Here is a 22,377-nt window from a genome sequence, read left to right as displayed (position 1 = left end):
TAGATCTAGTTGCTCTAATTGTCCTTTTTTTTTTTTTTTTTTTTTTTTTTTGCTGTAATAGTCTTAAAATCAATAAATGGTTGCATGGTGTATTCGTTTGCTAGGGTTGCCATAATGAGGTACCAACAGACCAGGTAGCTTAAACAACAAAAATTTTTTTCTCACAATCCTGGAGGCTAGAAATCAGCATGTCCGCAGGATTGGTTTCTTCTGAGGCCTCTCTTTCTGTCTCCTAGTTGACCATCTTCCCTCTGTGTCTTCACACTTTCCCTGTGGTATATTTGTGTCCCAATTTTCTCTCTGTCAAGGATATCAGACAGATTAGATTAGGGCCCACTCTAATAACCACATTTTAACTTAATTACCTCTTTAGAGACCCTGTCTCCAAATGCATCACATTTTGAGGTACTGGGGATCAAGACTTCAATAATGAATGGGGCAGGTACCCAATTTAGTCGAAACACTTTTTTTTTTCCAAAGAGAGAGTGCTCACAGGGTGAGGGAGAGGGAGAATGTTAAGCAGCTCCACACTCAGCAGGGCTTGATCTTATGACCCTGAGATCATAACCTGAGCTGAAATAGAGAGCTTAAATGAGTGAGCCACCCAGGCACCTAGTCCAGACACTTAATTATAACACATAGACACATAAGAATCCAAATAGTCTAATAATATCTTTTATTTTCAACTGAAAGATTGATTTAACATATGTAGTAAAGCTTATATTGTTTAGTATTGTAGAATTCAATAAAACATACTTGTTTTTATACCTGGTTTTAGAACATTTGTAAATAATAATAGCAAAAACAGCCCTCTTTAGTACGTGTACAAAAGATCTGCTTTCTTGGTCAGAAAATCATTTTCTGATAGTATTTGACATGTTTTTCTTCTCTCACCTAACCATAAAGTTCCAAAAGTGGAATATGAAGTATATTTGGAATGTTGTCACTCTCATACCCCCAAATGCATAAATAACCCTTCTGAAAAACTAGAAGTGCCAGAGGGTGGGGAAACTTTAATCTTTTTGAGATAGTCAAGGTACTGTGTCAAGGCCTTCCACCCCTAGTTAGTAGGTTGCTTTGGATGCATTTTTAAAAATAGCAGTGCAAAAAAAAAAAAAAAATAGCAGTGCATTTTTGTCCATATTTAGATTTAGTATTTATAAATGTGACATGTTTATTTCATTTTTTAAGTTTCACATATTCTGGGTTTTTAAGGAAGTACATTATCTAGTGGAAAGCTATCAGAAACACCCATTTTGTATGTCAGTGTTAACTCTGAATTTTAAGAATTAGTTGACCTCCTATTTTGGCTTAGCTGATATGTATGTGAAAATCCTTATATAATTGGAGCAAATTTGCTTGTATATTATTGCTAATTGCTAATATTAAAATTTTACCAGATGGCCTGAATCCCAGGCAGTTGTAGCCCAATATAAATTTTTTAAGTTTGATGTCTGAGTACATATTAAAGAAGTGATTTTTATCTGGTTTTGCAAGCATGATTTTCTGGGTAAAACAACTGATTAGTTTTTTATACTAGCCAAGTTGACTTCAAAACAAAACAAAAACAAATACCAGATCTTTGTATATTTTTTGAAGTGTTTCTGTGTCCAGAAATATCTAAAACTCATCCAAAAATGTGTTTTCCCCCTCTTTCATGCCCCATACGACCCCACTATTTAGAAATCAAGCCTACAATTCCACATAAAGAACAACACACCCAGATACTAGATAGACAAACATCCTACTTGGGACTCCACCCTGCCCTGCCCTGCTGCTTACATAGCTATAGAAACGTGTGTTTCTTTTTCTACCAACCAGTCCTCTCTGTGGTTAAAAAAAAAAAAAAAAAAAAAAAAAGGCAACAACGCCTGCTGTCTTGTAGAATTAATTCAGCATTCCAAGGCAAAAGCTTCCTTCCTCAAGAATGAAAAGGAACCACCAGAACCAAAATGAATGGAGTTTGGATATTATCCAGAGAAGGGGAAAAGTCAGAATAAAATGAGCAGAACCCAAGCCACAGCAACATACCTCCATGGCAAAATCAGCACTGCCATTTAGGAGGTTCAGTGGGGGGGTGAGGGTGCCCTTCTTGATAGCCATAACCCTTATAACTGTTGGCACATAAAAGTTTGTGTAGAAGACACATGCTCCTTACTGTTGGCCCTGACTTGATAAGAAGTAGCATGTGAATAGACCTAATGGTGCGCTGGTCAAACTAATGTTTGAAATCATTTGTTGATAACCTAAAAATAAGTTTCATCCATATCCCATAAATAGCTGATTTTTCCAGGGTATTAAAATATGTATAATTTATCTTTTTTCTTATATGTATTTATATTTATTTTAAATTGAGAAAACTTAAAAGCTTAGTATAGGCTACAGTTAGCTGTAACCGCAGTGTATGATAGTATATCCAGACATCTTGTCCATGAGTGGTTTTTATTTCACATTTACAGACTGTAGCGTTCCTTAAACAGACATGTCTGCCTCTAAACTCTAAGGAAAGTTGCATCTTGGAGACATTCAGATGGAAGGAATGAGCTGAGCATCTGGTTGAAATGATCTTGTCTTTAAAAGTTACTTAATGGATGATGACAGTGACAAGCAACAGCTCATTTAGAAAACAAGTAGAGAATGAGTCTGTAGACAACAATATGGCATGCCAAAAATCTGGCAGTCATATTTCTGACAATGTGGAGTTAGCAACAGCCTTTTTCTGAATATCTTGGGCCACATCATTTATATATTGGGCAAAAATTGGAGTCAAATTTAAGAGTTGGTACCTTAAAGTGGGAGACAAAAATTATATATTTTTTTTTCAAAAATTATATTTCATCAAATAAAATGTAAAGCCTAAAATTTTTTTAAAAATTGCTGGATCTGATATATTACTAGAAAACCATAAACACAGAATTTGCATATAATCCAGCACTTAATATTTGGAAAAAAAAGAAAAGAAAATATAGGAGCTGGGATGAGTAATTCGCCTTAAAGACAAAGCCTAGGTGGCGACAGGTTGCTTTGTTTGTTCATTGAGAGGGCAAGAGGTAGGGGATAAGTGTGAACCTTAAATTAGCAGTTTGAAAAGTTCGGTTGTAATTGTGTGATTTTTCCATCTGAACGTATTGTGCATCAGTCATGGTGATTTAAGCAAATAGGTGTTGTCAATTCAGGGAGACAAAGCCATTTTTCTCTTCTATGACATTCTTAAGTTCGCCCTTGAAATGGCAGTGGATCTCTTAAAATGAAAAAGATTTTGAAAGCCATTACCTTCCCTAATTGTAATTGCCAAAAGGAAGTCAGATTATGGTATTTTCCCTATATTACTCAGATTCCACTTGAAGAAGTGGCTATATTCTTTCTTGTCTGTGTCAACCCACACCTGTCAGGCCTTATCAGCTGTAATGACAGTTGATGACATTCACGGGATTTATCAAATTGTTTTATAGTATGGTCACATAGACAATAAATTTCTTATTATTTTGCAGCATCGGACACTTTCCCACCATGCTGATGGCATTTTAAATATATTTGTCAATTTTCCCAAATTTTAACTGAGAAGACCTTAAGAATTCATACTCGAGGACAAAAGTGTGACTGCCGATTATCAGTATCAGGTCAGTATCCCCATCCCCATCCCCACCTCTACCCCTACTCTCAGGATATCACTAGCACCCTGAAACATACAGCAGTTTTACTGTCTTTCATTTATATTAAACATATTGCAATGTCTTATATATATTGAAATTGGATTCAAATATAAGGAACAGCAAAGAACTGCTGAATTTTAGTATTTCTAAAGAAGGGTTATGGGAATATGTGAAAACAGACCAATTGGTTTTTCAGTTACACAGCTGAAGCCCTTTTTTCCCTCCTGTGTCATATGTGTATTGTATTCACTTCATGTAGACACTAAGCTGGATGAATGGGTACATATTAGCAGAATGTCCCAGATATTAAAATTTGTGTGCAGAAGTGATCTACAAATGTAGACAGTGGGACACTATAGTTGCTTTATGCCATTGACAAGGAGTGAAATTTTTTCTTGCCTGAGGCAAGAAGTGACTCTGGAGATTGGTTTTCAATTTTTCTCTTTTGTGAGGATGTATAATTATCACCACAGACCCAAGACTTTGATTTAGTACCGTCTGTTTTAGTTCTTGTATATTCATTTTATTCTTAATTCATTGGATTCCTTAATTAATTCTTGATTTTTACCCTGGAAAGCTTAGAATGGAAACAAGAAGGACTTTAGGAGATTATGTAGTCTGTCTGATTTTACCTGTGAGGAGACTCAGTGTCAGAGCAACTGGGTACTTTTTTCCTCAAGGCCCTATAGCTGCTTAGTGGCAGAGCTCACACTATAATTCTGTACTTCTCACTCCCAGTACTTCTCACTCTGTTTGCTTTACCTCACTTTGCACTGCTTCCTTAAAATCCCAGTATTAGGTCTCTAAATAAGGATATTGAAGAAAAAAAGAATATGTATAAACACCATCATTATTACTTTAGTTCTTCTACGTCCAGATGATTTACTCAGTGTAGTTGGGATTCACAGGGTACTTTTACAAGTGCCCATTATTCTGCTTGCCATCATGGGAGGGAAGGGGACAAGGCAGAAAATGATAAGATTCTTCCTCTGCTTTTTAATCTCTGAGAGATTAAAACATGAAACCATCAGGAGAGAGGGAAGGGTTTCATCTAAGCAAGCAGTGTGATTCAATGGATGATTTAAAATCCCTCACTGTTGTTTCACTCCAGGATGCTATCACCCCTCTTCATTTGTGTTTCTCAACCACAAAAGAGCAGCTTGAAGGTATTTCTGAGGTCATTGATCTTGGGTGTCCCCCATTTTGGTAATGCCCTTTCTTAGAATTCTTTGGAAAATGAGAGAGGATAGCAGTTATTTATAATTAAAGCATTGTTCAGCTTGTATCAGGAACTTGGCAAGATGTTTCACATTTATTAACCCAATCTTTACAGCAGTTCTGTGGTTAGATATCATCATCCCCCTTTCACAGATAAGAAAACTGAGAATCGGAAAAACTTGCCCCAGATCACGCAACTGAGAAGATGCAGACCTGGCATCCCTCTGAATACAAAGCTACATGCTCTTTCCAACATACCATCTCAAATTAAGTGTGGCTTTATTAGGTTTGTGGGGTTTTGTTTTTGTTTTTTTAGTTATTTCTAAAATACCCATTGTGAGATGTCTCTATAACCCTGAGGTAAGGATCACTTACTAGCGGCTAAAACTCAGTAGTTCGAAAGTTAACAGAACTGAAGTCAGATGGAACGTATTTTGCCACGTGGCAAAAGATTTGCACAGCATGTTCTGGAACATAATCTAACAACACAGCAAAGTCCGCCTTTCTGCATGCTCTCCTGCAATTAGAGGCAATAGCTCTGGAAGGAATCAATGACTCTTTTGTGTGCCTTCTAAACTTTCATGTGCTCGTAATAGTGGGGAAGTACTAAAGGGTGTGGGAACTGGTCATGTTATAATTCACTTTAAAGAAAAGTATATGAGAGGGACAATTTGGAAGGAAAGAGTGGGAGAAGGAGGGTAGTATTTGCTCAGCTTTGGAGTGATAAAATGTATCCTACCCACTGGTCAGAAGACCTTTGGAAAATTGTGTAGCAGTCTAACTTCTGTCTAGATGTGGTTTTTGAGAAATCAGTCTTGTGAAAAGGATTGAGTTTGTGCTCTGCAGTTTGCCATTTAATATATTTCAAAAGATGCTGGGATGCCTGGGTGACTCAGTGGTTGAGCATCTGCCATCAGCTCAGGTCGTGATCCCGGGGTCCTGGGATCGAGTCCTGTATCAGGCTCCCCATGGGGAGCCTGCTTCTCCCTCTGCCTATGTCTCTGCCTCTCTCTGCATCTCTCATGAATAAATAAAATCTTAAAAAAAAAAAAAAAACACTTTTCAAAAGATGTTAAGACTTCATGGAAATGGGAACTTGCTGAATCAGATAAATTCAATTTGCAGTAGTCCAATTAAGTTTAAACAACAGTATATTTTAAGAAATTATTTAAAAGCATATTTGTATGATGGTTGCATTGAAGTCTTATTTTACTGTATGAAATATAAATACCGTGATACATGTTCTTTTTTTAAAACTGTCTACTTTCACAAAGAATACTTATTATGCAAAAGTAAATGGTTTATTTATTTTATTTTTTAAAGATTTTATTTATTTATTCATGAGAGACACAGAGAGAGAGAGAGAGAGAGAGAGAGGGAGGCAGAGACACAGGCAGAGGGAGAAGCAGGCTCCATGCAGGGAGCCCTATGTGGGACTTGATCCCAGGTCTCCAGGATCAGGCCCTGGGCTGAAGGCGGCACTAAACCGCTGAGCCACCTGGGCTGCCCCCAAAAGTAGATGGTTTAAAAGAAAAATCTCTCCCATACTGCCACTGGACATTCTCTTTGCCCAAATTTCATTTCAGCCAACTTCCGAGGGATGCCAGAATGTTTTATTTGGTTCTCTAAAACTGGGAAGTGTTTTCATGGTCTCACAACTTTCTGGTAAAATAGTATTCATGGTAACACGATTTTACCTATGCTTCTAGTGAACAAAACTCATGACTAACTCTTTCTGAGACCTCCCAGGATGTTCATAAATATGCCTGGAGGAAAAATGATGGAAAATTGATCTTTGTGAGTGGTGATGAAATCCATAATTAAGGTGAATTTATTTTCTCTCACTGCTCAGTTTATGATTAACATCAGAAAGCTCTTCTTTTTTCCTACTTAATTATAACCGTTGGCCTTCTGAAAGCGTTTTTTACTGTAATTGTTACTCTTTTCTTGTCTGACTCACTTTATTTTTTCTTTAGTAATATCAAACTCACTCCGTCTACTGGAGATTGTCTGATTGCTATCTGTGTTTTAGGCTTTCAGGATGAATCTGGAAAAACTCAGCAAGCCTGAACTCCTAATGCTGTTTAGTATTCTTGAAGGAGAGCTTGAAGCAAGAGACCTTGTGATAGAGGCTTTAAAGGTATGTTAAAAAGAAAAAAGAGATCATCATATGTTTTGAAAGTCTGTTTCATTGGTTGTAAATTCTTTAACTTGGGTATTTCTATAGCCCTGTTCAATTTAGAGGCCTGGGTATAACAGTGATATTTGCTCTGGCAGCTACCTATGTGGTATGCTGTTAGGGACACTGATAAAGTCTTTCTGACCCCAAAATAGTACCTTTAGTTCCCTTACCTCATGTCTGGACCTTGAACTTCATTCTTTAGCTTAGAGGCCTTAACCATTTTTAATGCCAACTGCTTCAGAATCCAATGAGCCCTGCTTCCTTAAAAAAAAAAAATGTATGTATATCCATATACTAAAATTCAGGAGATAGTATCAGGGAGATCAGGGACCCCATGAAGACCACCTCTGGATTCCCTAGATCCCAGATGAAGAATTCTTATTTTGTTTTCATATTTGGTATGTGTTAAGACAACAGGGGTGGGGAGGTAGGTATGTGATATATGGAAACTACTTTCCACTTAGTTTTTCTTTGAGCCAAACTGCTCTAAAAGGAGCATGTGGGTGGCTCAGTTGGTAGGGTGTCTGCCTTCAGCTCAGGTCATGATCCAGGGTCCTGGGATCAAGCCCAACATCGGGCTCCCTGCTCAGTGGAGCAGCTCAGGGGTGGGGATGGGGTGTCTGTTTCTCCTTCTGCCCCTCTCCCTGCTCATGTTTTCTCTCTGTCTCAAAAAGATAGATAGATAGTGAAAGGGAATATAAGGGAAGGAAGAAGAAATGTGTGGGAAATATCAGAAAGGGAGACAGAACATAAAGACTCCTAACTCTCGGAAACGAACTAGGGGTGGTGGAAGGGGAGGAGGGCGGGGGGTGGGGGTGAATGGGTGACGGGCACTGAGGGGGGCACTTGATGGGATGAGCACTGGGTGTTATTCTGTATGTTGGCAAATTGAACACCAATAAAAAATAAATTTATTATAAAAAAAGATATAGATAGATAGATAGATAGATAGATAGATAAAATCAATCTTTAAAAAAAGAAAAAACCTTTTCTCTTCCTGCCCTGATATAGAGTAAGAGTATAGAGTATTCATTTAGTCATATCTGGATAGTCTTTTCTTGGATTACTCTAAAACTACAATTGTGATAAGAATATAATCTAAACCTATTATTTCTGTATGCTGTATGTAGTGACATGCTGATTTGTTTTTCAAGAATGATTGAAAAAGACTGACATTTCTGTCTAATAAATATGTCTTGATTAGTTTATCACTGAAAACTATTGTTATGTTGTTGTTTTCCCTGGTAGCTTTGTCATGTGTGATAAGTAATTTCCAGTGGTTTCATTCTCCAGGGTGCATGAGGCAATTACATTCTGATTTGGAGGGAGGGGTGGGGACAGCATCTGTCTTATTTTCTTCCTTTCCTGGCTTCTTCAGTCTTGGTTGGCATGGCTTCCCTGGGGATCACATGTTTATGGCTTTGGCACCTGCCTAGTCACATACGTTTAAGCTCATTGCCTGAGTCTTTGCCTACCACATCACCTAATTAGAACTGTATGACTTTGGTCATGTCATTCAATCTGTCTGGAGCAAAGCTTCCTTCTCTGTAATAAGAATAAATGATTAATAACTAGTATTTGTGTCACACTACAGTTTGCCAAGCATTGCAGATGCTGCAACAGTGTAGGATTCATTTTTTCCCCTTTACGTATATATTCTTTCGGTGCTTACCATGTACCCCACATCCAAGGAACAGTCAGTGGTCGCTAATACTGTGAATGGATGACTCTAATGTGCCCTCAGTGGTGTTTTTTAGTGACTCCCCTGCTGACATACATTATATATAAATATTCACTCTGGCTGGTGACTCATTTCTGCCACTTCCACAGGCCTTCCCTGTTTGTCAGCATTGGTGAATTTTCTTCCTCTCCCTGTTCATCCCGGAAACTATTCTATTTCTCATAACCCCATCCCATTGTTACCAGTAGTCCTAACCTGATTTAACCTGATTAAATGGGAGGACACCCTCCCATTTCTTATCCTATATTTATCTGCTCAATGAAGAGAAAAGAAAAAAAGTATTGGAGGAAGTGTGAGCTCGTTCCTAATCCTCACTCCTATTGCCTGTTTTCTCACTTCTTTCTCTTGGTTTTCATCTGAGAGCCTGGCTCTCCTGTCCATAGGCGTCATCAGCTTAGAACCCGAAGAGTTCTCAGCTGCCTCGGCAAGTACTTTGTTCATGGCGATGACTCCTTTTAAAACCCAGAAAGCATTTTCCAAGAGCAATATTATTATAAATAGCAATCAGATTTTAGAAAACTACAGTGGTTTGGCAACATGTGTTAAATAGACTCAGCTAAGGATCTACCTCTGCTAGCACTGGGACTCCGGGAAGCGGTTCCCCATAAATATTACCGTTGACTTTTACAAAAACGTGTGGGCCTCAACCCCTTCACAATTGAGGTAGGAGATGGGAGGATGGCCACCTCTAATGGAAAAACCAGACCGATCTCATTTTCTCTTTGCTTTTCAGCCTTAGAAACCAAACAAACCTGTAAAGCTTTATGTGTCTATTTTGCTAATCATTATATATCCTCAGCCCCCAGCATCAGGCCTAGCATATAGACATGCAATAAATCTTTGTGGAACAGATGAAGCAATTGTGCCATTGTGATGCGTTGCATTAAAAGACTGCCATAAAATTTCAGTGTGAATGTTGTGAATTATTAAATTTTACAGCTTGTTCTTTTGTGGCTGCAACATACTGCCTTCTGGTTTTAATGTTAACAGATGCGTAGGTGCTTGTTGCATGTGTTTTCCTAAAATACATTTTTTTTCTGCATGAATCTGATTTTATTTATTTTAGGCAGCTTCTGACAAGTTGAAAGAGCAGCTTGAGAAGCAGGAACTATAATTAAGGAAGCATTTGGATGTAAGATATCATTTAGAATTGGGCACAAGTGTTGTGTTTAGTCTGCATACAACTTGGAGGTGATAAAGCTATCTTCTGAGGCTTTTTTTTTTTTTTTTTTTTTTTTTTTTTTTTTTTTTTTAATTTTTATTTATTTATGATAGTCACAGAGAGAGAGAGAGAGGCAGAGACACAGGCAGAGGGAGAAGCAGGCTCCATGCACTGGGAGCCTGATGTGGGATTCGATCCTGGGTCTCCAGGATCGCGCCCTGGGCCAAAGGCAGGCGCCAAACCGCTGCGCCACCCAGGGATCCCTCTTCTGAGGCTTAAGCTAGATGCAGTTTAGGTTGAAATGAATAGCTTTGCCAGAAGTGAGATGTCTTTAAACAGTCTATTGTTAGATAAAATAAGCAGCAGCTAGGGTCAAAACTGTTTCAGTCCTTTGAGAAAAGCAACTGCCATACCAGATTCTTAAAAGGAAATCTCTTTTTATTTGTAGTTTTTTTATTTGTCTTTGGGTTTCTGTAATATATAAAGATTTTATTGTTAGTATGTCTATAATTCTTGCTTAACAACAAACACCTGTTGGACTTCTCTAATATGGCAGCTTACTAATTTCTTCCATTTAGTATTCTTTCTTAATTCATGCTTAGTGGGTTAAAAAGGTTTTAATAGTTATGATTGTTTTTTCCTTATGTTAAAGTGAAAAAAGCTTATCTTTTTTTCCCTCACTTTCAAAATAGGTTTTTTTTTTCCTGGGCATAAAATCTATTCTTCAACCTTGCAACTTTGAATAAAACCATATGGGTTCACTCTTGCTGCTAGATAAATTGCAGGTCACATTGGCAAGGGTTGGGCTTTTATAGGGATATATTTATTATAAAGGTCCCAGATCCTACATATAGAGCTATAATTATAAAAGAACTTCATTCATTTTCTAAAATTTCTGCAAAGTGCCAGATTGCAACTACACCCTTCTAGAAGAACCCCCACCATAATTACTTTTCTCCCCAAAATATAAAAGCCTCCTCATTCTTCTATTGCAGCCAAGACATGTTTGGCATAGAACCAGGAAAGCCAGTATAAAATAGTGTAATATTCAGCTTTTCTATATTTAAAGTCTGATTGTTACAGAGGCCATTTATACTGTATTTGGTCCTAATTGAACTTTTATATAAAGTGATTTTCTGTTTTACAAGAGATTACGTCAGAGTAAAACATTCTTTGTGAAAGTCTTTCTCTTTGACCAGTTTATTTTCATGAATGAGAACACTATAGGAATCCCTTCCACAGTGAAAACAAATTACGTTGCTCATGAACTAACTGTCCCAGGGAGGCTGGGGTGGAGTCACACAGTTCAAAAGAGAGCCTCAGCTCATTAAGTCTAAGCAGATCTAGGAGATGGCTTCCCTGTGAAGTCTGACTACTCCAGAGAAAGGTGGAGGACCCTTAGTGGCCATTTTAAAAAATAAAAAATAAATTTGATTGTTTATAAAAGTTAGATCAAATCGTTTATTTTTGAGTCATCCACATTGGGTATATTATATTTGCAAGTCTTAGATCTGATGTCATATCAGATTTTATTAAGATTTTTAGATTTATATTCATAACCTTTATTATAAAACATGTTTGAGAAAGGAATTAATCAGTGGGCATTTTGGCCATATTTTAATTTTTTTATAGTTGGAAAGGCTAATATTTTTTATTCCTGCTCTCTCTGAGTGAAGTCCATATGTGAAATCCCAGCTTTCCAAAAAAGAGGCATAACGAAAATTGCTAGGCACTCTACAAAACTATCGATTAGAATATTCAATTAAGTGCAGCTGTTAAAAGCATGGAGGTTTCAAATCAAGATTAGAGCAGTGCCATTTAATTGTGTGATCTTCAACCAGTTATTTACCTTGTAAGCTTTATCAGTAAAATGATATAATTATTGTGAGGATTAAATGAAATAGCAAATGCTATTTGAGGTGCTCAGTGCTCATTTACTCTTAGTTATTATTATTAAAACATAAGTTTTACAGCCCATCCATTTTGAATAAAAGCATATTCCATAAAGCAAGACATACTGATAATATGCTATCTTCATAAGAAAGATGAATCTTTAGATTAAATCTTTGTTGTCAATAAGGCTTATACTTTAGCTTGTTTTTCTTAGGGAATTGATGATTTTGAGTTGATCCATCCCTGCCCCCACCACCAAAAGCATGTATTTTGAGACAGCTGACAGGGGTTAAGGGTGTGCTCTGGGGCATGAAACAGATGTTATGTTATATCCCCCTTCCCACCCATAATGCAAACAGGAAATACAGGGACAAAGTGGAAGCCTTTTTAGAATTTATTTTTTTCACATTGATTTCATTGTGTATTTCTCTATTGTTTGATTTGGCATACTGTTATATTTTTTTTTTAAACAGCTTTATTGAGGTATAATTGACACACAATAAGCTGCATATACTTAATGTGTATAAATTAATGTTTTGTTAGATGTATACCTTCATGCAATATTACTACAATTAAGAAAAGGAACATATCCACCCCTCCCCCATCTTCCTCTTGCCCCTCTGTAATCCTTTTACCTAATAACCTTCCCCACTCACCCAACCCACTAATCCACTAGAGATTAGTTTGCATTTCCTAGAATTTTATATAAGTGGAATCATAAAGAAGGTACATTTTTTTTCTTGGTCTGGTATTTCATTCAAGTATGATTATCTGGAGACTCATCCATGTTGTTATTGTATTGATAGTTCATTCCTTTTATTACTGACTAGTGTTTCGTTTCCAGTTTTGAACTGCTGCAAATAAAACTACATATACAAGGCTTTGCATAGACCTACGCTTTCATTTCTTTTGGATAAATACCTAGGAATGGAATGGCTCTATTACCTGGTGGGTGTATGTTTGTTGTTATTACTTTAAGAAACTGCCAAACTTTTCCAAAGTGGTTATACTACTTTGCATTCCCACCAGCTATATATAAGTGTTCTAGTTGTTCCACATCCTTACCAACACTTGGTATGGCCAGTCTTTTTAATCTTAGCCTTTCTAATAGATGTGTAATATCTCATTGTAGTTTTAATTTGCATTTCCTTATTGACTAATGATGTTAAGCACCTTTTCATGTGCTTCTTCACCATCTGTATTGTTTTCTGATTCAAATTTTTTGACTGTTTTTAAAATTGAATTGTTTTCTCATTTTGGGGTTTTGAGGATTTTTTTTATATATCTACATGCAAGTCCTTTATTAGATCTTGATCTTGCAATTATTTTCTCCCAATTGGTGGCTTGTCATTTCATTCTCTTCACTGCATCTTTTTAAGATTTCATTCATTTATTTGAGAGAGAAAGCATGGGGAGGGGAGGTGGGGGAGAGACGACAGAGGGACAAGCAGACTCCCTAGCGAGCAGGAAGCACAATGAGGGGCTCAATCCCAGGAGTATGAGATCATCACCTGAATCAACGTCAGACACTTAACTGACTGAGCCACCCAGGTACCCCTTAACTGTATCTTGTGAAGAGTAAAAGTTTTTCATTTTGATGAAGTCTAATTTCTCAATGTTTCTTTAATGGATTTTGCTTCTTTGCCTAAACCAAGGTCAGAAAGGTTTTCTCCTGTGTTTTTTTTCTATAATTTTATAGTTTAAGTTTTACACTTAGGTCTATGATACAACTTCACTTAATTGATTTGTTATATAGTACAACGTGTGGATCCAAGTCTTTTTTTTTTCATATGGCTGTCCAATTGTTCTAGCACCATTGGTCAAAAAGACTGACCTTTCTCTGTAGAATGGCCTTGACACCTTTGTCACATCAGTTTTTCATATATTTATGGGTTTATTTCTAGACTCTTTTTTTGTTCCGTCGATCTATCTTGGTGCCAATACCACATTTTCTTTTTTTAAAGACTATTCATGAGAGACACAGAGAGAAAGGCAGAGACATAGGCAGAGAGAGAAGCAGGCTCTGTGCAGGGAGCCTGATGCGGGACTTGATCCCAGGACCCCAGGATCACTACCTGAACCAAAGGCAGATGCTCAACCACTGAGCCACCCAGGTGCCCCACATTTTCTTGATTATAATGTAACCTTATACTAAGTCTTAAAATCAGGTAGTGTTAATTTTCCAACTTGTGGTTTTTCCAAAGTTGCTTTGGTTATTCGTGCTCCTTGGCATAGCCATATGATTCTTAAAATCACCTCATCAATTTCTCTAAAAATCCTATTGGGATTTTGATTGAGATTGCATTGAGTCTATAGATCAATTTGGGGAGAATTGAAATCTAAAAATATTGTCTTTTCTAATCCACGAACATATATTTCTCTCCATTTATTTAGGTCTCTCAGCAGCACTTTATAGTTTTCAGTGTATATAGGCCTTTCCTATCTTTTGTCAGATGTATCACTAAGTATTTACTATTTTTTATATTATAAATGGCATTTTTAAATTTTTTTTAAAGATTTTATTTATTTATTCACAAGGGACACAGAGAGAGAGGCAGAAACACAGGCAGAGGGAGAAGCAGGCTCCATGCAGGAAGCCCGATGTGGGACTCAGTCCCGGGACTCCAAGATCACACCCTGGGCCAAAGGCAGGCGCTCAAACACTAAGCAACCCAGGCTTGTTTTTTAAATGTTAGTTTCTGTTTATTATTCTACAAAAATAAAATTGATTTTATATATTGATTCTTTATTCTGCAACCTTGCTAAACTAACTTAATAGTTCTAATAGCCTTTTTATAAATTCCATTGGATTTTCTACAAGTAATCATGTCTGCAAATAAAGACAGTTTATTCATTTTTTTCTGATTTAAATTTTTTAAAATTTTTCTTGCCTTATTGCAAGAATCTCCAGTACACTGTCAAAAATAATGACGGTATCTTTGTCTTGTTCCTGATCTTAGGGGAGAAACACGCAGTTTTTCGTCATTAAATATGTTGACTGTAATTTTTTAACAAATGTTCTTTATCAAGTTGAGGCAGTTTCCTTCCACTTCTAATTTGCTCAGAGTTTTTATCAGGAGGGACTATTGGATTTTGTCCTGTGGTTTTGCTGTATAAATTGAGAAGATAATTAGTGGGCAGCCCCAGTGGCCCAGCGGTTTAGCGCTGCCTTCAGCCCGAGGTGTAATCCTGGAGATCTGGGATCGAGTCCCCCATCGGGTTCCCTGCATGGAGCCTGCTTCTCCCTCTGCCTGTGTCTCTGCCTCTGTGTGTGTGTGTCTCTCATGAATAAATAAATAAAATATTTTTTTAAAAAACAAAAAAACAACTAATTATCTTTTTTTTAAGATTTTATTTATTCATGACAGACAGAGAGAGAGAGAGAGAGAGAGATGCAGAGGCACAGGCAGAGGGAGAGGCAGGCTCCATGCAGGAAGCCCAATGCGGAACTCAATTCCCAGGTCTCCAGGATCACGCCCTGGGCTGAAGGCGACGCTAAACTGCTGAGCCACCCGGGCTACCCAAGATAATTAGTTTTTATGTCCTAGCTTTTTGTCTGAAATACTGTTTGAAAAAGAGCTTCCTCCCTTTCTTACTGACCTTCTCTTATTTGTTTTTTTCTTATCTTTATTGATGACTGCAAATTATATAAAGAGTAATTTATAAATTATCTTCTTTGTAATATATGAAGAATTGTCTTTCAATCATCCATATATAAGTACAAGCATACCCTATTTTATTACACTTCACAGATACTGAGTTGTTGTTTTACAAATTGAAATTTTTTAGCAACCCTGCATTAAGAAAGTCTATTGGTATCATTTGTCTTTTTCTTTTTCTTTTTTTTTGTTAATGTTTTTGAATTAGAGTTTGTTTCTTTCTTCCAAATTTTTATTTAAATTCTAGTTAGTTAATATATAATGAAATGTTGGTTTCTGGAATAGAGTTTAGTGATTCATCAATTACATGTAACACCCAATGCTCATCATAACAAGTCTCCTCCTAAATACCCATCATCCATTTAACCCATTTCCTACTCACCTCCCTCCCTCAATCCTCAGTTTGTTCTCTATCATTAAGAGTCTCTTATGATTTGCCTCCCCACCTTCTTTTTTTCTTCCCTTCCCATATGCTCATGTTTTGTTTCCTAAATTCCACATATGAGTGAAATCATGTTATTTCTCTTTCTCTGACTGACTTCTTTAACTTAGCATAATATACTCTACCTCCATCCATGTCATTGCAAATGTCCCGATTTCATTCTTTTTTGATGGCTGAGTAATATTCCTGTGTGTGTGTGTGTGTGTGTGTGTGTGTGTGTGTGTGTCACATCTCTATCCATCCATCAGTCAATGGACATTTGGACTCTTTCCATAGTTTCGGTATTGTTGATAATGCTGCTATAAATATCAGAGTGCATATACCCTTCAAATCTGTATTTTTGTATTCTTTGAGTAAATACCAAGTAGTACAACTGCTGGATCATAGAGTAGTTCAATTTTAATTTTTTGAGGAATATCCATACTCTTTTCCAGAGTGGCTGCATCAAATTGCATTCCCAACAGTGTAAAAGGGTTCCCCTTTCTTTGTATCCTCACCAACATCTGTGGTTTCCTCTGTTGTTAATTTTAGCCATTCTGACAGGTGTGAGGTGGTATTTCATTGTGGTTTTGGTTTGTATTTCCTTGATGATGAGTGATGTTGAGCATCTTTTCATATGTCTGTTAGCCATCTGGATATCTTCTTTGGAAAAATGTCTGTTCTTGTCTCCTACCCATTTCTAAACTAGATTATTTGTTTTTTAGGTATTGAGTTTAATAAGTTCTTTGTAGATTTTGGATACTAACCCTTTATCAGATATATCATTTGCAGATATCTTCTCCCATTCCATAGGTTGCCTTTCAGTTTTGTTGATTGTTTCCTTCACTGTACAGAAACTTTATCTTCGTGAAGTCCCAATAGTTCATTTTTGCTTTTGTTTCCCTTGCCTCTGGCAACATTTATTGACCTTCTCTTAGATCAAATAGAGTGATGTGGAGTAGCTTTTTCAGCTTTGCTCTACTGCTTTTAAGAAACTAAAATTCTATAATTTACTTTTTTAAATTCTGCTAAAGAGAGTTCAATAATTATTTTTCCAATGGTAAAACTTAATTGTAAAAATGAGACATCTCAAAAAAAGAAACTACTTCTGCTTTAATGAACTCTCTTTAAAGCAATTTTTATCCTTTGTCTCTATTAGCTTTAATAGTTTACATCTTCTTACTTTTTTAAAGATTTTATTTATTTATTTGGGAGAGAGAGAGAGACAGAATGAGTGGCAGGGAGGGGCAGAGAAAGAATCAGACTCCTGCTGAGCAGGGAACTGGATGCAGGGCTTGATCCCAGGACTCTGAGATGACAACCTGAGCAGAATGCAGAGACATTTAACCGAGTGAGCCACTCAGGTGCCCCTCTATCTTCTTTTTTGTTTTTGATAAATAATTTTATTTATTATTTTGGATAAATAATTGTTCTAAAGAGAAAAAAAACAAACTATTATATTTTTCACCTTCTGATAGAATATTACCTCTTTCCTAGAAGTAACAGAACTAATCTATCTAATTGAAGATTAAAGATTATCTTGTCATGTTAAGTGATTTAAATTGTATTTATTATGTCATATCACTGGGCAGTAAATAGATTTCAAAATATACTGTTTATTATTTCCTAGAAAGCATTTTTTTTTCATTGTTAATTTGGACCACAGGAAGAAACTTTATTTTATTTTTAAGAAACTTTATTTTAAAGGGGATTTATTTATAGGCAACATCCCTATACTTGAATGCTGTTCCAGAGAGTTATTACAGAATAAGTAGACATAGGATTACTTCTCTATTATGCTTTTGAGTTAAAAATTCAATGTTGGTTTCTTTTATTAAATATACTAATCTCAGGACTCCTATTTATTGAGGAGAGCTGCTATAGTCTAAATAGTTTTATGTAAAAATGTATTTACATAAAAATTTTCTATACGTTACTTCCAATTACCCCCTAAACAGCTCATGATAGCATAGTTATTTTGTTCTAGTTCCAATTAATTCTTTATAAAAAGCAGTCCTTGGCTAATGGCTATATGAATTAGGTAATACATACACATGGTGGACTATTATGTTGCTATTTTATATAGCTATTTTATAAAACATGATGCATATGAAGAAGTTTTAATGGCATGGTAATGTACCTACAGTGTAATGTTAAATTTGCAAAGCAGGTCATAACATTAAATAGATCCTTTAATCTTGATTATAAAAATAACATGTATGCGTGTATATATACACAGGAAAAGGATTCAAACAAATAGATTGAAATTTGTAGTTTTATTTAATTAATTAATTTTTTGAGAGAGAAACAGTGCACACACGTGTACAAGTGAGGAGGGGGCGTGGCAGAGAGAGAGAAATCTTAAGCAGGCTCCATGCCCAGCACAGAGCCAAAGGGGAGGCTCGGTTTTACAACCCTGAGATTATGACCTGAGCTGAATTCAAGAGTCAGATGATTGACTGATTGAACCATCCAGGCACCCTTGAAATTTGTAATTTTGTATTAATAGTGCTTGTCACTGGGTAACAGAATCATAAGCACATTTTAATTTTTTTCTCCAAAACTTCTGAATTATATGTAAAAACTTTAAAATCAGAAACACTTGCTTTTAAATATAATAATCTTATACAATGGCTTCTTATTCAAATTTCTGTTTGTTAACAGTCATGCCCTAAGAAGATAATTTAGTTACATATTACTCTGTAGGAAAAGATATTAGAGCTAATTAGACCTACAGTGAAATTCTTCCCTGTTTATTGTACCTGATATTGTTAATATTCTTCTTTTCCAACCCACCCTAAATAATTCAACTGTCTCTGCCTGGAAAACCAACATAAGTTCACAAGCTACGCAATAAAAAGATCATAGAGCTTAGGGGAAGAAGAAAGAAGGCTATGATAAAGATACTTCCTCTTTATCATACCAGAGTCTAAAGAGGTATCTTTCAAACATTTTTGAAATATATTCCATCATTCTGCCACAACCCAGGACACACATATACACCAATACACATATTACACATATATGTGTATTAAGTAAAACAAAAACTTCACTAAAATATATACTAATTTTATGTTTTACTATAATATTTATACCATACTATACTATTTTTTTCTTTTGTACTTTATTTTTCATTAAATGCCGATTATGATCCTACTAACCTAGTTTCATGATCCACTTTTAGAAATTTATCCTACACATGTTACTTAGACCTATGCGATAAAATTTATGTGTAAGGATATTTATTGCAATATTGGTCATAGCAGCAAAATACTGGAAACAATTTATGTGTCTGTTAGGGTTCTGGTTGAGTAAATTATGGTATGATTACACAATAGAATACTATGCAGCTATTAAAGAGAATGAGAGATAGGTCTTTATGTATAACACTCTATGAGATATAGTAAGTGAAAAAATAAGGTATGGAGCAGTGGGCATAGGGGAAAAAAAAGGAAGAAACAGTATTAAGTTGCAGCTGGTGAAGCCAGAAATACATCTCACAAAACCTCTTCTTTGTTTCCTCTTGGCTTGGTTCCTTTGAGAATGATAGGAGCTCCCAAAAAGTGTTTTACCCTGAGAAGAGAATGAAATTGCTGAATGGGATGTACCAGTTCACTGGTGGGTACTCTGGCAGAAAAGAGCCAAAAGAAGCAGGAAAAGCTGGTCATATATATGGACTATTTCTAAATTGGGTATTTATAAAAATGAGGACTACATTCTTAAGTGATTGAGTGTCTTTGTTGCATTCAGAAAAACATTGAGCCCCAGAAAAAACAGCTGACTCTTAAGAGTGATTATCTGATATCAACTACTTGCTATACTGCGTTTTATCACATCATTGTTCATGTTAGAAATTATGGCCTTTAGGGGTTTAAGAGTGAAGATTCAAAAAAAAAAAAAACAAATTTCTCACTTAATCGACATCTTCCTGTGGTCTGTTTTTCATATGCCTTTGAGGCAAGAAAGGGGGAATTCAGCTTGTAGAACACTGCCTATTTAGAGAACACACAATACTCTAGCAGCTGGGGAGAGGCTTCCGAGATTATATAGCAGTGGGGGATTTCATTGCATTTATTCAGCCTGAAACTAAAACAAATAAAAAAGGGAAACTGCTTATTCCTGTTATTTTGACTTCCTCTTATTGTGTCTTCCTTACATGTGTGAGCCTTGTGATTTGGGATTAATCAGTTCTTATTTCTGTTTGCTCCCCTTAAAGAGAAGAGAAAGGAAGGCAGAGAGGTTGCTTGCAAAATTAAAGCCCGTGGTCTGTCATTTAGAATTTCAGTTTAGCCAGTTATAGTAATAATTGGAAAGACAGGAGGAAACCTTCTTGTATGTTTGCTGCAAATCTTTATGGCCAGGGAGCATATATCGAATGAAACAGGGAATTTTATTATGTAGAAATTTATTTCCTTAGAAAAGCAGATAAATGTATCTATTCTACCAAACTAGTTACATCCATGCACAAGATTGCTCATTGAAGTATTGTTTAATGCAGTATTAGAAAACTATAAACAGCCTAAATGTCCATTAATAAGATATAACAACATCAACTGGTATATCCTTACTATGGCATATTATGTAATTGCTTTTTTTAATGAAAAAAAAGAACAAGCAATTACTGACTCATTAGAAAGATCTCTGACACACGATAAATTAAAAAGTACACATATACACATTTCTGGATATGCTTGGAGAAAATCTTAGAGGATACCCATTATACTAAGAACTCTTGAGGAGGAAAGAGAAATTGAGTTGTGTTTAGAAGGACTTTGGCTTTGTCTATGAAATTAAAACTTTTATTAGAAATATTCATTTATGATGACATTAAGATAAAAATTATATTTTAAGAAATATAGTATGAAGGGCACGTGGGTGGCTCAGTCAGTTAAGCATTTGCCTTCAGCTCAGGTCATGATCCTGGGGTCCAGGGATAGAGCCTCACATTAGGCTCTGTGCTCAGTGGGGAGCCTGCTTCTCCCTCTGCATTTGTCCTTCCCCTCTTCTCTTGCACACGCTCTCTCTCTCTCTCTCTCAAACAAATAAAATCTTTTTTTAAAAAAGAAATAAAATAAAAAAAAAAAGAAATATATTATGAACTGGAACATTAAGGAGTTAAGAACAACATTTACTTCCTAACTGTCTTCATTTCTAAATAGTTTATACTCTCACATAAATCTGTATTAATTCTAAAATAGTTAAGGGGGTAGAGACAAGCCTAGCATGCCTAGGGAAAGCATAAGCTTGTTACCACCACATCCTTAATTTTCTCCCAAAAAGAGCAAAGAGTAAATTTCCCAATCTTCTTCAAATTCTGCTTTTGAACAGAAAGGTTCAATATTTAAAGGTAAAGGAATACTAAAGGTTCTTAATTTAAAGCAGATACTTTCACAGGTCATGGACGCAAATTAAATAGAGCTGACAGTGTACGTATGAGGAACTGTGTGACTAAAAGTTCAAGAAATGCTATTATCATAGCAGGAGACCTATAACCCTTCAAAGTATTTTTCCTGGCTTCAGTTTCATATCTGTAGTTCATAATATTCCATTGTTCCCTGCGTTCCCTAACTGATCCCTAACAACAAAAAAGTATTTTCTGCTTCCGAAAGCCAACCCCACCTAGTGAATGCTAAAATATGCATAACTTCAAAAAATTATTTTAATCTAATTCGTGAGCTGTCTGTTCGACAAAAGACTGAATTCACTGGTAGAAAAGAGTATGTGACTGTGTTATTAAAATCAGAAGTTTCTGTTCTTACTGACTGAAAACTTGATCCATAAAACCTTTCACATTACTGTACCAAATAAATTTTTCTAGAATTGAATCATTCTTAATGTAATTTCTTTTTCTTTGTCTGTACTAGATTAGTGATAATATGAAATTTATCAATTCATGTGATGAGCATCACAAATGATAGAAATTTTCATCTCTCTCTTTATGTCTGATATTTCTCTTTTGACTAAATGTAAGCACCGTGAGGGATGGATACTTAATCTTATTCAGCACTGCATCCAGATATCTAGAACTTCTAAGTTCTTGCAGAAATATTTGTCATATGAGAGAATAAGTTCAGGCCTTTTAATCTAACTTGAATGTATTCAAGGCCCAAAATAGATTGTCACTTATTAATTCATATTTTTGAGAAGAGAGGCTTAACTGTAGTAATATAGTTTCATAACTTTTACTGTTAATATAATTCCCACTCGGTATATTATTTACATTTCACCCTGAACTAAGAAGGAACCATTTGTTCTTCAGACAGGATATCATGACTTGTGTTTATTTCCATATTTGCAGTAAAGGATACCAAATAATTGGGATATGTACCCTTGTTCACTATGCCTGTGTCTTGATCTAAAAAAAAAAAATGAAAGACCATACTTTAGTTTTCAAATGACATTTTACCTCGGTGCCCTTGCCTGTCGGACTGAGATGTGGTCATCTGTG

The 22,377-nt window shown here is 35.9% G+C and overlaps 1 protein-coding gene across 3 annotated transcripts in view; it reads left to right on the top strand.

Moving 5' to 3' along the window:
* Nucleotides 1-3,502: 3,502 nt before the first annotated feature.
* The window catches only part of LOC119877186 (CTTNBP2 N-terminal-like protein), a 41,266-nt gene continuing 22,391 nt past the window's right edge, over nucleotides 3,503-22,377 (top strand). For 2 of the 3 annotated variants that reach the window (XM_038562368.1, XM_038562366.1), the window contains exons 1-2: nucleotides 3,503-3,620; nucleotides 6,904-7,011. In XM_038562368.1, coding sequence (XP_038418296.1) covers nucleotides 6,913-7,011 — 99 coding nt within the window. In that variant the 5' untranslated portion in view covers nucleotides 3,503-3,620; nucleotides 6,904-6,912. The remainder of the gene's footprint in view (nucleotides 3,621-6,903; nucleotides 7,012-22,377) is intronic. The other variant, XM_038562367.1, reaches the window with a different exon arrangement.

This window comes from Canis lupus, chromosome 17, assembly GCF_011100685.1.
Source record: "Canis lupus familiaris isolate Mischka breed German Shepherd chromosome 17, alternate assembly UU_Cfam_GSD_1.0, whole genome shotgun sequence".
NCBI lineage: Eukaryota > Metazoa > Chordata > Mammalia > Carnivora > Canidae > Canis > Canis lupus.
The sequence above is the reverse complement of the archived record's forward strand: the minus strand, read 5'-3'. Positions and strand labels throughout refer to the sequence as shown.